Raw genomic sequence first — 13,054 nt, forward strand, 5'->3', positions numbered from 1 at the left:
TAGGAATGAACCAGAAGTAGCTAGTGGCCAAACTGATAAGCTCAGATGAACGGGGTTTGTTGATTTGTTGGCTTAGGTCAAAATGGTTTTGTCTTGTGTTTCCATTTAAACCCAAGTTATGTGTTACACCTGATACATATCCCAACCCCCTACACCCCCCCCCAAGAAAACTTTCTGACTTGCTTTGTAAAAGAAAGGCAATTTCAGGGAAAGTGTTTAAAGAAAGGCTGTTATTGCCTCCTAGACCATTAGCTGGTAGCCAGAAATTTGGAATTACTATCACAAATTGGAAGTCCGCACCTGGATTGATTCAACCTCCTAGTATTTAATCCTAGTTCTACCTTGTACTGATCACTTGGCTTTAATGTCAACGCTATTCTTCTTTTATTATTATTTTTTAAGATTTTATCTATTTGAGAGAGAGAGTGAGTGAGAGAGAGCACAAGCAGAGGAAGAGGGAGGAGCAGAGTCCCTGCTGAGCAGGGAGCAGCGGACTCCATCCCAGGACTCCCAGGATCATGACAGGAGCTGAAGGCAAACCTTAACCAACTGAGCCACCCAGGCACCTGTCTAGCCTACTTTTCTAATGACAAACTCCAGGACATGACATTGCCCCCATCCCTCCCCGACACACCCACAAAACACTCAGACCTGGAGATAGGGAGGAGGGATGATGAAGGGGCGGGCTGGTGCCAGGGGCGCTGGGGGCAAGGTGTTTAAGGAGAGGCTGTCTCGGACAGTACGCAGTCATTTTCCTCGGAAAGGGAAGAAGAAGAAGAGAAGTATGGCATTCACTCACATAATCATTCCATCGATATTGACTCTGACTGACGGCTAGACACGGTACGTGGTGTGACACTTTGGGATCGGCGTAGGGAGTGAACCCAGAGATGCCTTGGTGTTCCTCGACAGCAGACTGTCAGTGGAAATCGGGACAGGATAGGGATCTAACAGAAACAGAAAACTGTTAACCAGTTCTCTCTTGGCCCCAACACCATGCACTTATGTTAGAACTTGACCTGTAGGTAGGGCCAGGGTCCCACCCCGGAGGCCCAGGGGAAATCTGGGTCGGCATCTTTAAGCAGGCTGTGGCGCCAGATGGCAGGGGCTTTGAATCGCAGGTAAAAGGGAAGGCTGGCTCAGCTGAAGACATTCATGAATTTCCCTCCTTTGTGGAATGCACCCTACAGCTCCTTTGCACTTAAAAGGCAGAAACACCCAGGCTGCTTATTAAAGTGACTTCCCCAGGGATCCTTTTCCACAGAGAGCGTATTCTTCTAGCCCCCTGTCCTCTATCCCAGCCCTAGCCCAAAAAACTCCCTCTCATACGGGTGGGAGAAACTGTGCTTATTTCCTGATCTTTTTCCAGCAAAGGGACTACAACTGGAATTGAAAATAGTTGCCAAATGGTTGTGATGTTGACCCTGATTTTTGGAATGAAGATTTGGGGTCCCCCTTCCACTAGCCTGATTAGTAGGTGATTTGTGACTTGCAAAAATACACATCAGTGTTTCTGTGAAGAGCAAATTTACCCAGGGCAAGTTTTATTATTATCCCTTTGAAATTTTTATCAATTACTATTGTGTTCAAAACATAATAAGCTGAACTGCAAACTTATTAAAATAATTCTAATCATAACAGTAATAACAATAAGACTCACGATGCATTAAATACAGAATGCTAGGCGCCGTGCTTTATATAGAATGGCTGTATTCAATCTTTGCCCAATCCTCACTTGTATGATAAATACTCATAGTCCCATTTTACAGACATGGAAACTGAGGCTCGCAGCCATTAAGGAAACTCCACTGCGGCCACAGCTAATAAAAATCGTGATGCAAATCTGCCTGACTTTAAACATTTGCTACCAACAACGACACTAAACTCCTTCCACATGAATTGAGCTGACTTATTTAGCCACGAGCCAGGCATTATCAAATGTTGCATTCTGTTATCAGAAGTAGAAATCACTGGCCGAGGGTACAGAGTCACCGAACATTAGAAGTACAAGGAATTCTAAGTATCGTCTAATTCTGCATCTTTACCACACAGGTGAGATTATTTTGAAGAAGATTATGTAACTGACTCAAGGCCACCTGGCTAATGGCTCAACTGAGACCAAGAACTCAGGTCTCTTGATTCCTCACCCAGAGTTCTTTCCCTCAACAGGCCGCTTTAGAGCAGGACGGGCAATGGAGACATGCTACTACTTTAGAATCAAGCCACTCACCCCTGAAGACATGAAAACTTCAAGGGATGTCAAGGTCAGATTTTCACATTTGGAATAACCCCTTGTATCATCATCTACCTTGCAAATTTATTTCCAACTTTTTTTTTCCCGGAAATAAACTATTACTTACAGAGTAAAGCGCATGATATTGAGATAAAGGTGCTGGTAGATATATGTACTGTGCCTTGTGCTTCTTTCTCGTGGGTCTGCATCACCGCAGCCATCCCACTTGCGCACGGATCTACAGGCTGGGTAAAAGAGGATGGGCTTGTGTAGTGCTATGTATTAACTATACTAGAATTAAAACTTTTCAAACAAGAGGATGAGGGGCGCCTGGGTGGCTCAGTGGGTTAGGCCTCTGCCTTCTGTCAGGTCATGATCCCAGGATCCTGGGATCGGGTCCCACATCGGGCTCTCTGCTCAGCGGGGAGCCTGCTTCCCCCTCTCTCTCTGCCTTCCTCTCTTCCTACTTGTGATCTCTGTCTGTCAAATAAATAAATAAAATCTTTAAAAAAGAACAAAACACAAGAGGATGAGTAAACACAATGGTCCTATCTCAGCTTACTGAATCTAGGAAACAGAACAAGTCTGGAGAAAGTAGGCTTTCTCCTCTTCATCTGCTATCAGAGAACACAGACCCCTCACTTCTCCACAGTCCTACTAGGCATCGGTCTGATATTTACCAAGTAACTTTATAGACCCCACTAGAAGCATTATGCTAGAAGCTATGAGAATTTAAAAAAAAAAATTATGAAGCCTTTGCATTTGCCATTTCCTCTGCCTGGATGGTTCTGTCCCAACTCCTTCTTACCTTTTCCAGGTCTCAGCTCAACCTCACCCCCTTATCACCATCACTGAGGCCTTTCTGTGGCCGCCAACTTCATCAGCTCCCAATCCTCCAGCCAACTTCTATCACATCATCTGGTTTCAGTTTCTTCCTAGTACCTCTCATTATCTAGAATTATTGCTTTCATTTATTGTTACCTGCCACTGTATGTCTCTCTTCACTGGAATATAAGCTTCATAAAAGAAGGAAACTCCTCTGTGCCATTCATCATTAAATGCCCAGTGCCTAGACCAATGTTTAGATATAGAAGGTGTTAACTAAATGAATGGGTAAGCTCTCTTCCAAGAAGCAATCAATCAAGTTGTGAGGGCAAAGCTTATATGTCTGGAGTAGAAAATAATCCAGAATACTATACAATTAACTACTAAATTGTATGTGTATGCATAATATGTCACTCTTGTCAGGCCCATAATTATATGAAGGGAATTGGGCATCACTACTCACAATTGTCCCATTAACTAAAATGCTAGCCCTATGCTAAAACATGAAACTCTACAACCATTAGTGGTTTCCACAAGAACAAAAAATGGGAGGCTCTTGAATACTAATTTAAAAAGAAAATAAAAAGAAAACTAAGGAATGCTTGAGACAGTAAGATGAGACCAGTGTTGCCAATAGTACAAAGTTTAGAAAAATCAGCTTATCACCTTTAGTCCTGATTGCTGGCATGTTTCCAATTTCCTTCAGCGCCTGAAGGCTTAAGACTGTTCAATTCTGCACACAAGCCTACCGATCAATGGCTTAATCAGAGGAAAGTCCCAGTCCAAAGTGAAAACCATTCAGTCTAGTCCTCTTATCTGTGACACTCCTGTGTGGGGATGACACCAGGACATACCCCCGGAGGCCACCGGGCTGTGGATCCAGCATTAAAGCTGCCGCATCAGACAGGACGAACGAGGGCGATGAGGGAACATTCCCTGTTCATCTCTGAGACAAGTGTGTCACCTCGCTGTTCAGAATGGGTCCATGGACGGGCAGCAGTGGCATCAAGTGAGAGCCTGTTAGACAAGCAGAATCTCAGGCCCCACCTACACTCATTAATTGCACCTATGTATCACCTGGGATCAGAAGGTCCATTTAAGATCCCAGGTGATACATAGGCGCAAATAATTTTGAGGACCGCTGGCATACAGGAAAACAAAACGACTCCAGCAACTGTACCATCATCGCTGATCACGGCCCCCAAAGCCTGCAACAATCAAAAATCCAGGAAATTCAATGTGGAAGACAGTGGACCCACTATGAAATCTAACGAGGGGAGACATCTGGCCTTGTTATGTTCTTAGACCAGTGGCTTGGCTTCATTTATGTCCCGGTCTCATTCACTCACCTTCCTACCTTAATCTCTTCTTGTGCCATTGGCAGGCAAAAACGGCACACAGCCATCGTCAATATATCTCAGCAGGTAAGCATTCTTCTTGCCCTGGTTCTGCCCCTGACTGGTTATGTGTCTACCTGCAAGTCGCTTAAGCTTTCTGAGACTTGATTTCCCCATCTCCAGAATGGGGAGGGTAAGACTTCAGAATTCAGTGAAAAAAATTATATAGCATGCTGTTTGGTAAGATTATTCATAAAGATGCCTTCCTTCCAGCCTACAGAGCCACATTACTCTGGACTGTGCCTCAGAGCCTAGGGACTAGATGATTCAAATTAAACCTCACCCATATGTTTCAGAAAGCTTAGCTCCTTTTCAGAGCCTCTGTTTATGACACCACCAGGCGCAGTTTCAGCAGCACCTTCTCCAGGCCTTTCTGTCTAGGAAAGCCATAGAGCAGCTGCCTCCTCTCAGCCTCAACCCCCTCTCTGCTCACTACAGGGCTTTGCGGATAGCAGGCCCTCAACAAATGTTTGAGGAGTGAATGAATTAATCATTTAAAGAAAATAGCTATATGCCATAATTGCTTTGCCACCGGAGGGCTAACTTCATGGTTGTAAACGTGCATGAAAAGAGCCTTTGGAGCTGGCTTGCAACCCCAGGGTTGTAAAACACAAAACATTATAGAAACTTATGTGATTACTCTTTGTTGGATTTCTATGTTGCGTTCCTGAACTTAATCAGATTTTTATGCCACTTAGCGCAATTATGTAAGTTAGCCTACGAACTGTGCCAGCACGAGGCTGGGTCTCTGCTGACCAGCACTCGCAGGTCAGGCTCAGAAGGCTGACTGCTGATCCCGGTATTGTTTTTGCTTCAGCCGTAGAAAAAATCTATTCGTTATTCTGGGGAGAGGGACCAACAGAGTCCATCTTGGGCTCTATCTACCCAAAAACAAATCAGTGGAAAGTGGAAAGGACAAATCGATGGAAAGCGGAAAACATGGTGTCCTGTGTGGCAGAAATACAATGCCATCTAGGTGACTTACTTCTTCCTTTGCCTCGAATCTGTCTTAAGATTTGTTTTCTTATGGAAAACAAAACAACAGCAACCACCAAAAAAACCAACACAACCCCCCCTACACCCAGCTTTGTATCATGGAAGAAGAGGAAAGCGTTCTTCTCAGCTTTCCCCATGGAAAGGAGACAACGGGCTAGCAACAAACAAAAACCCAGTGGGTTATGGACCTGAAAGTGCAGCAGAAAAGAAGAGTTTCCAGATTGTCACCTGTCAACCCGGATAACCCCCCGGAGGTGTACCAAGGGTGATGGCAAGAAGAGATGATGACAAAGGTCAGATCTAAAGTAACAATGAAAGTGCTATTGGAAAAGGAAAGGAAGAAAGCCCTGAGGAAATCCACTCCTGAATGGAGTATTGAAAGAAAGAAAGAGAAGAGAAGAAAATGTATTGTGTTTAGTGTGTCAGGTGGCGGATTAAAATTAAGCCTTTGGAAGTTCTTACTTGAAGAAGATTCAATTTTTTTTTTTTTTTTTTTTTTGGTCGCTTGTCTGGAATCTACAGATCTGTAGCTCTTTATTGCTTTCTTCTGAAGGAAGAACAAAATAAAAGATTCATTCCTTCCAAACAGTGGATGTTAATTATATGCCAGGCACAGTGTCGGGGATGAAGACCCAAATACTAATAAGACATATTATTTTGCACTTCACCCCCAGATTTCTATCCAAAGTTCAGCTCTCTGTAGATAGCAACTGTATGCTTTGTTTTGGTTTTGCTTTGTTTTTTTTTTTTTTTTAAGTCAGCTTTGTAAGTCTTCACTCAAGGTAACACAAACTTCGCAGAATATATTTTTTCAATGTGTTAAAAGGGTTTGATTGTAAAAGTGGCACATGTTTATTGTGGGAAAAGCAATACAGGAATTTATAGTACAAAAACATAAAGGTCTCTACCCCATAGCCCTAATCTTGGAGCAAACAGGCAATTTGTTCTCATATATACACACAAATAAAGCTATTTTGAGCTTATATACATATGTTTCTCTCTATATAGATTATATGTATATATATACATATATATTGTATATACACATCCATAGACATATTTTTAGTGAGACTAAAAGATATATATATATATATAAAATCTTTGTGTGTGTGTGTGTATTGGCATATATTTATAAATATAGTTTTTAAAACAGATGAGACCCTAATATATCTACTCTTCTGCGATTTGCTTTGTTCACTTCCAAATGGCTAAGAATGGGATATGTCTGGATGGATACACAGTCTACTGGTAGCAATGGCTGCTCAGCGTCCTCTGGGGAATAGAACTCAATCACTGAGAAATAAGAGTGGGAGGCAGATTTGTTTTTCCATTTGTCCTGTTTTATACATTTTGAATTTTTTAAATAAATAAATAAATAATCTTTTTAAGCTAAAAAAGGGAGAAAACTATGGTTAAGTGTTGTTCAATCTGTCATCATGGGAGACTGTCATGCAGGACAATGACAACATAAGGAAATGGGAAAAGCGCCATCAAGGGACAGATACAAGGTGCTGGGAGAGGCAGCAAAGACCTCTGCCCAGAACAGCAATGGAGGTGTGGTGGGCGTGGTAGCATGTAAGCTTCTCTTATCAAGACAAATCGGAAGAAGGGGCAGTAGAACGGAAGGAGAAGAGACAACAGGGCAGCACAGGCACATGGGCTCTGAGGTATGGCAAAGGATCAAAGCCCTCTTCCAAACCTTGACCCTGCACCCCGACATGGGGCCTGACCCTGGGACAGGGTATCATTTAATTGCAAGTGAAAATTTATAGAGCTGAAGAGGGAATTGAAACATGAAAGTAAAAAACAGAAATCATAGGCAAGAAGACTGGTTTGCTGATCCTAAGGGTCTAATGAGAGGGGGAGATCCTCCCAGAGATTAGGCAACTGAACAGACACCTAAGAAAGGGAAAAAAAAAAAAAAAGGGAAACCCACGAGGAGACAAGACAGGGACCCAAGCAGAAATTTCTGCGTGAGATAGAAGCTTAGTGGTGGAGACTTGAGTGAGTGTATCTATGGCCTTAGACTAGCAAGGAGGGAGGCCCTGAGGCTTTCCACTGTCTGCAAGCAAATGCAAGGTCTTGGGATTGAGCACAGACTGCCTCGTATCAGAGTGGAGGACCCTTGGCATAGGGAGTGGACTCTGACCCTGCTGGAGAGGGTGGAGGTACGGCAGGCTGAACCATAGCTCTCAAAGATGCCCACGATCTGATCTCTGGGACCTGTAAATGTCACCTGTGGCTGGCAAAAGGGACTTTCCCCATATGCTTAAATGAAGATCTTGAGATGGGGAGATTATCCTGGGTTATCTGGGTGGGCCCTGTGTAGTCCCAGGGGTCCTTATAAGAAAGAGGAGGAAGGAAGAGTCCTGGGTGACTCAGCGATTGGAGTGATGCACGTTAAAGGCGGAGGAGAGGGCCGCAAACCAGTGAACACAGGTGGAGCTTGAGACGCTGCAAGGAGGCTCCTAAAGCCTCTAGGAGGCACCAGCTTATGGATCCCTTGAGTTTAGCCCGGATTTGAACCTCTGGCCCCCAGCAGAGTCAGGGAATACAATTACGTTGTTTAAAACCACCCAGTCTGTGGTGATTTGATACAGCAGCCCCAGAACTAACACAGGGAGCGAGGTCACATGCTCATGTTGGGAAGGCAGCGGGGAGTTAGTGAAGCGCTTCGAGCAGAGGAGTCAGGTGATGAAGCGCCATTGTAAGAAGGTAACTGTCATGTAGAATAGACTAGAATGGCGGGAAACCGAAGAAAAGGAGACATGTGAGGAAGCAGTTTCGGTTCTGAGGAGAGCAGATACTGTAAACTCATACAACTTTGGGAAATGGACAGGAGAAGACACCGTTGGAGGAGTATTTAGGTGGTCAAAAGAACAGCACACTGCAAGTGAGTGAACGTGGAGGATGGAGGAGGGCATCGAGAGGGACTCCTCCCTTCGTGCGGTGACCCTTCAACATAGTGGACAAAGCTACTGGTGGATACAGAGAAAAGAGATGGTGACCGCTGATGTCCCTGCCGAAACCAGGTAGAAATGCTCAACATTTCTTGAGTCTTAAGTCTCGAGTCTTAGGGAAAAGGGAAGGATTAGGGATGGAGGTTGAGGTGGGCAGAGAAGAGAATCCCCCAGCAATGGTGAAGAAGAGCCGAACATTACCAGTGAAATTCTGGAAAATACGCAAAATGTAAATGATTTCTTTAGAGGAATAAGGGGGGAAATGAATGAGAAGGCCAAAGATTTAGGAAGAGAATCTGGAAAGGATACAATTGGGGACATCAAGGGAAGAGAGAATTTTCGAGAAGGCAGAACTGGTCAAGAGGGACACATTCTTCAGCTGATATAGATAAAATGATCACCGAATGGAAAAGTTAAATCTCTGAATGGGAAGCCCTTGATTTCCTTCTCCAGAGCTATTTCTATAGAATGAAAGGGGTAGAAAGCAAATAACAATAATGTGAAGAGTGAAAAGAAGTTGCGGACATAGAAGATGCATAAACTACCCACTCAGGACGTTTGGTGGTTAATGTGTTGAAAAGAAACAGTGGTAAATTATTCGGGGGGAAGCTAGAAGGTTGGCGGAGGGATAAATCAAGTGGTTGAAGGGTTGTAAAGATGAAAGATGAAGACACAATGATAGGAGCGGGGTCTAAGAGGAAGCAGAGAGGAGTGGGGAGCCGCCGCACAGGTAGAGTTTAGCCTGGAGAGCAAGGAGCTCATGACATTTGCTGAGGCAAGAGGGCAAAGAGAAATGAGAGCAGAGAAAAGTCAGTTTAGCAGTGGAGAGATGGAGGTTGGGTAATTCCAATTCTGATAGTCCTTACTCGCTCTGTTAAAAAAAAAAAAAAAAATTAGGAGAGGCTAATCTCAAGCAAGGAGACCTGGAAATTTATTCTTTATGGGCTTCGGTCAGACTTCTCAAAAGACAGATGTTCCTCAATGTTGGTATGGCCAAACCATGTAGTGGTAGTATGACAAATATGGGCGTGAAGGCTGGAAGCCTGGCCAAAAATAGCCATCTGTGAGTCTTCCTCAGTCAGCAGAACTAGAGCACGCTGCATGTCTATAATAAAACCCACTTGGCAAGTTGCCGCATCAGAAGGGCTTTTCCTACCATTCCCACAGCTGCCGCCACCCCTGCTCCCACCACCACCAGTAACCATCATCAATGCCTATTGGGAGCTTACCATGTGCCCTGCTCTGTGTCAGACCCTGGGACATTAAAGCTGAAGAGGGCACGGAACCTACCTTTGAGAGATTCTGCAGTGACCTGTGGAGAGAAGAGGACAGTCTTGACCCTAGTGCCTGACCTGAGAAAGGTGCTCACATACAGATGGGCTTAGAAGGATCCACAAACTGTGAGAGCTGGAAGGAACCACAGACGGCATTACAGGTGAGGTCCCCACAGTGAACTAAGCAAGTCACCGGACCAATGCCGAGAGACCCAACCTGTTAAGTCCTGTGTACTTTCCGTTTTATTTCACCCCTAAGAAGCCTCGTTTCCTATTCAATCTTGGAGCAAAAATAAACAACTTAGGTGCAAAGATAAACAACAGAGGAACCCTTCTCACCGGAGGGTTTTGAAAGTCAGAGCAGGCAAGAACATATCATCCAAGCACTCGAGTCCAGCAAGATGTCACTTTTACGTCATGGAAGGTATAGCCCTCTCAGAAAACTTGTCACCACTAACCTAGAAATCTCCTTCTGGAGCAGTCCTCTCAGAGTGTGGAAAAGTGGAAGAAAATCTTCCTTTGTTTTATGTACTTATAAGTCTTCATCAGAAGCATATTGCATGCTTTTGGAAGAAAAGGGAATTAGCGCCTAGGGAGGAGAAAATGATTTAAGAGTAATAAGTAGACCAAAAATACAAGAGATAAACCCTGTGACGCAGAGTAGGATCTGGGAGGAGGGTGGTGGTATACATGGACAACTGGGAGAGTCCTAAATAGACACTGAAATGTTCGAGTACCTTCTAAGATCAATAGCAGGCAAGGGGTTGTACACCGAATACTTAGAAATAAGGTCACCGGTTGGAGTGTGACAAAAGGAACTCCTCCATGGTAAAAATGGCTTGAACTCAACATGGGGAGGGCACAGTGCCAAGGTCATAGATAATCTCCTTCCTGGGCTCAGTGTTGAACTTCAAGGACACCACAAAGCCGGGGGCAGAAGCAAAGGGACAGAACCGGGCATTCTGGGGAAGGTCACCCTTATCTCTCAGCAGTCCCAGAACCTGGCCATCCCTGAACCACTGGCAAACAGACACAGGGGAGGAATTAGCCTTTTGGTTCAATCACTAAGCTCTGGCATAAAAATGTAAGAAAGCTTTGCCAGCTGGAACTGGCCTTATCTGCATTTGCTTACATGACACTCCTTTCTTGGCAAATTGGAATCAGAACAATTTTCAGAGACTGAAGTTTGAAAGGATGCTAGAAGCCTGTGACTGTGTTGTTGAGTTTAGGGGAATCAGGGCTTGGAGAGAAATGCCTGCAACAACCAGAGCCCAGACACAAGCCTCTTGTTTCCTCTGGAAGGAAATGCCTTGCCACGAGAGAGGTTCTCGTGCCTCTGCTACCCCTTGAGCAAGACAAAACAGAAATCTGTATGGAGCGGGGGTAGTCAAGAGAGCTCAGCCACGGGGCCACAATTTCCACGGCAGCGTTGCTGACACAGGGGGTCCCTCATCACAGAGGGACTCTTGATCGTTAAATCTTAGGATGACCTCCTTCTTGAGTTCCCATTGCGCTAATGCCATCACTTGCCCTTTAGCAACTCACACATCCGTACTCGGCCTCATCAGAGTGCCACGAGGGTAAGCTCAGAAGAAATTCCACAAACGGCAGTTCTACACCAGTCTTGGTTGATCAGAATATGTATTTGCCAGCCGGGACTCCTCCCATAGCAGAAGGTGAATTCAGAAGGTCTGAATAATTCCAATTTCTTATACTTACTTGGACTGAATACTAACTTGCTCTCCAACAGTGGACAAAGATGTACTGGTAAGGCTGTTATCCAGAGCTGTGTCAACACCTGAGCCTATGGAAATTCCTTTCTTAGCACAGATCAGTGGGGAAAACATGGGCCTAAACCCAGAGCAGGGTGGAGTGAGGAGAGGTTTGCTCTGTGGTTACTGGATGGAGTTGCCAGCCAGGAAAGGCAGAGGCAGGACATAGTGGGGGAGACTCCAACACTCTCCTGCTTCTCCCCCGTCCATACGAACAGTCGAACTTCTTGCCTTTGCTACGACAGCAAAATGCACAGGGCCTGGTAGAAACCTCTAGAGGACTCTGTCCATGATCACGAACACAGTGACCATACACTTGCAACCCCATCCTGTATCTAAAGTTTCCCCAAAACCCCCAACCTTGGCCATTTTATGGATGGGCACAGAACATTGAGGCAACATCTGAATGAGCCCTTCACTGACAGACTTCTTTGGTCTGGGCCCCAGATTCGCACCCAGACAGCCGTACCTGCTCGGGATGTTGAAGCCACTGACGAGCTCATCACTCACCTTTGCTGATGTCTTCATACTCCAGCCAGAGTCGCCGCTGCACCTGCTTGTTTGGATACCAGATGGAACAGGACTCCTCAAAGCCGTAGATAGCTTCCTGGATGTAATGGTTGCCAAACTGATCCAACAAGGCCACAAAATCCCCACGTGATGTGGCTCCATCCAGGGAGTGGAGCGCGTTGCTGAGGGCTACAGAGAAACATCACGCAAGAGTGAGGACGTGCGGGGGGTGTCTGGTTTCCTGGGCCGTTCAGCCTCCAAAGCGCAAGAGCCCCGTGGCCCACAGTGATGTTGGAGAGCTGGCGGGACCTCTCAGCTGAGCATTTCCAGCTAGCTAACTCACACGTCTTCGTTCCTCATTGAGTGTCTCTCCGGCCAGTTGGTTATGCTGTTAACTTTGTGCAGGGAGAGCACTGACCCAATCTAACTCCCTCCTTAAGTCAATGTTGTTTTTTTTCTTTTTTAAATCCTAAGTCATGACATTAAATCAATTTAGTGAGCTCAAATAATGGCGTTTCAAAAAAAAAAAAAATAGCAGAGTCTAAAATAGAAACACAAATACCAGCAAAGAACATTTCACATCGTAAAATGAAGTCCTGCTTCGCGAAATTTCTGTGGTGTGTATGTGGGAGTGTGCATATTTCAAGGTCATGGTGTTAAAAAAAAAAAAAAAAGGTATTCTAACTGTGGGTAGTGACCAAAAGAGTTTTGGGAGGTAGAATATTGCCTCCAGACATAGACCCCGGTATCGGGAAGATAATGGATGAAGGGGGTGACAAAAGTCACTCATACACTGCTTATATTTTTTTCAGAAAATCGAAAGTATGCAGAGAGGGAGATGGCAGTGGAGGAAAGGATCTGTTTGTCCTCCTCTGGCCTCCCCCGCCAAATCTCCATAGATTTGCCTTTCCTGTTGAGGAGAGTTATACTGATCAGAAAGATAGCCCACGACAAATTTTCCAAATCCAGTAACATCTGAACCTGGCCAGCTTTAGTCAGCCTGCCTTTGTGCAGACCTGGGTCCTATCAGGACAAGGCAGAGCCTGGCCCAGGCACGAGAGCCCGAGTGCAGAAGTTCTCATCAGCT

General features: G+C 45.0%; 1 protein-coding gene across 2 annotated transcripts in view; it reads right to left on the bottom strand.

Moving 5' to 3' along the window:
- The window catches only part of ASTN1 (astrotactin 1), a 314,457-nt gene that overhangs the window by 61,325 nt on the left and 240,078 nt on the right, over positions 1–13,054 (bottom strand). For both annotated transcript variants that reach the window (XM_004761965.3, XM_004761966.3), the window contains exon 16: positions 11,968–12,156. In XM_004761965.3, the coding sequence (XP_004762022.1) occupies positions 11,968–12,156 (189 nt within the window). The remainder of the gene's footprint in view (positions 1–11,967; positions 12,157–13,054) is intronic.

This window comes from Mustela putorius, unplaced genomic scaffold, assembly GCF_011764305.1.
Source record: "Mustela putorius furo isolate JIRA1106 unplaced genomic scaffold, ASM1176430v1.1 tig00003942_pilon_pilon_pilon, whole genome shotgun sequence".
Taxonomy (NCBI): domain Eukaryota; kingdom Metazoa; phylum Chordata; class Mammalia; order Carnivora; family Mustelidae; genus Mustela; species Mustela putorius.